General features: G+C 39.1%; 1 protein-coding gene across 1 annotated transcript; it reads right to left on the bottom strand.

Moving 5' to 3' along the window:
• Positions 1-90: 90 nt before the first annotated feature.
• On the bottom strand, positions 91-886 carry SARC_16263 (hypothetical protein; the record flags this gene model as incomplete). The annotated part of the gene is made up of 2 exons (XM_014289627.1): positions 91-114; positions 583-886. Coding segments are annotated over 2 exons (328 nt in total), but the record flags the coding sequence as incomplete, so codon positions are not given.
• Positions 887-1373: the final 487 nt, after the last annotated feature.

The following is a 1373-nucleotide window of genomic DNA, read 5'->3' as shown; positions in this document are numbered from 1 at the left end:
AATGAATGGATGAACAAACTAAGTTATGAATGGATGGATGAGTCAATGGATGAAGTGATGAATGGATAAAGGAATAAAGGAAAGAACGAACTAGGATATGAGTGGATGGATGAGCTAATGGATGAAGTGATGAAGAGATAAAAGAATAGGGAAAGAACGAACTAAGATATGAATGAATGGATGAGCTAATGGATGAAGTAATGAATAGATAAAGGAATAAAGGAAAGAACAAACGAAGGTATGAATGAATGTATGAGTTGATGAATGAAGTGATGAAGGGATGAAGAAGTAAAGGAAAGAACGAACTAAGTTATAAATGAATGGATGACCGAACTAAGTTATGAATGAATGGATATGTTAATGAATGAAGTGATGAAGGGATAAAGGAATAAAGGAAAGAACAAACTAAGTTATAAATAGATGGATGAGTTAATGGATGAAGTGATGAAGGGATAAAGGAATAAAGAAAAGAACGAACTTAGTTATGAATGAATGAATGCATTAATGTAGAGTGGATTACTGAACTAATGAATAAATGCATGGATGATATTATTTTAATCAATCAACTGATGGATGACACACCTCAGCTCCGAACAGACAGACTCGGACAGATCTGCACCTTTTTTTAAATTCTAGGTGCAGGGCAAAGGGACTACCTCCCTTCCCACTGAATGAGAAGCCGGTGATCGACGGCCAACACAGCAGACGTTCATAGTCGCTGAGTGGCCCAGGCATGAATAGGATATCGGCTGTGTCGTCACTCACAACGTCAGGTGAGTCATTGCTCGCTGCTCTGCGCTTGAGTTGTTTGGCTTTGCCCAATGTGTACTCCAACGTCCGCGACAGCGAATTGGCTGGAATGTGTCGAGGTAGTGGGTTTAGGGTTCTAGGGTAAGAGTTTGGGTTTAGGGTTCTAGGGTGAGAGTTTGGGTTTAAAGATCGATAGCGGTGTGTGTGTGTGTGTGTTTGTAAAGTATATGGACACGTGCACACGGCACAGGCATATGCACACTGTTCCAAAGTGATATGACGAATAGTACTATCAACACGACGCCACCACAAGCTACTATGAGAATGAGAGACAGAGACGTAGAGACAGAGAGACTATCACATACCACTGCACTACGCAAATGCCGAGCGCTACATCGCATTATTTGATTCGCTCAGGTCAGGTGTGCAAATCGATCATAATATGCACATGTAAGCAGAACTGTAAGGAGGTGTGATATACCGGTGGATATACATCGATAGACACATATATTTGTTTACGTAAATATACATACATATATATATGTATATAGTGTTTACATATATATACATATTTATACCATATAAAATGTTTACATATAAAATGTTTTACACACACACACACG

The sequence above is a fragment of the Sphaeroforma arctica genome (assembly GCF_001186125.1).
Source record: "Sphaeroforma arctica JP610 unplaced genomic scaffold supercont1.7701, whole genome shotgun sequence".
Classification (NCBI taxonomy): domain Eukaryota; class Ichthyosporea; order Ichthyophonida; genus Sphaeroforma; species Sphaeroforma arctica.
Note: the sequence above shows the minus strand (reverse complement) of the source record. Positions and strands in the feature narration are given on the sequence as shown.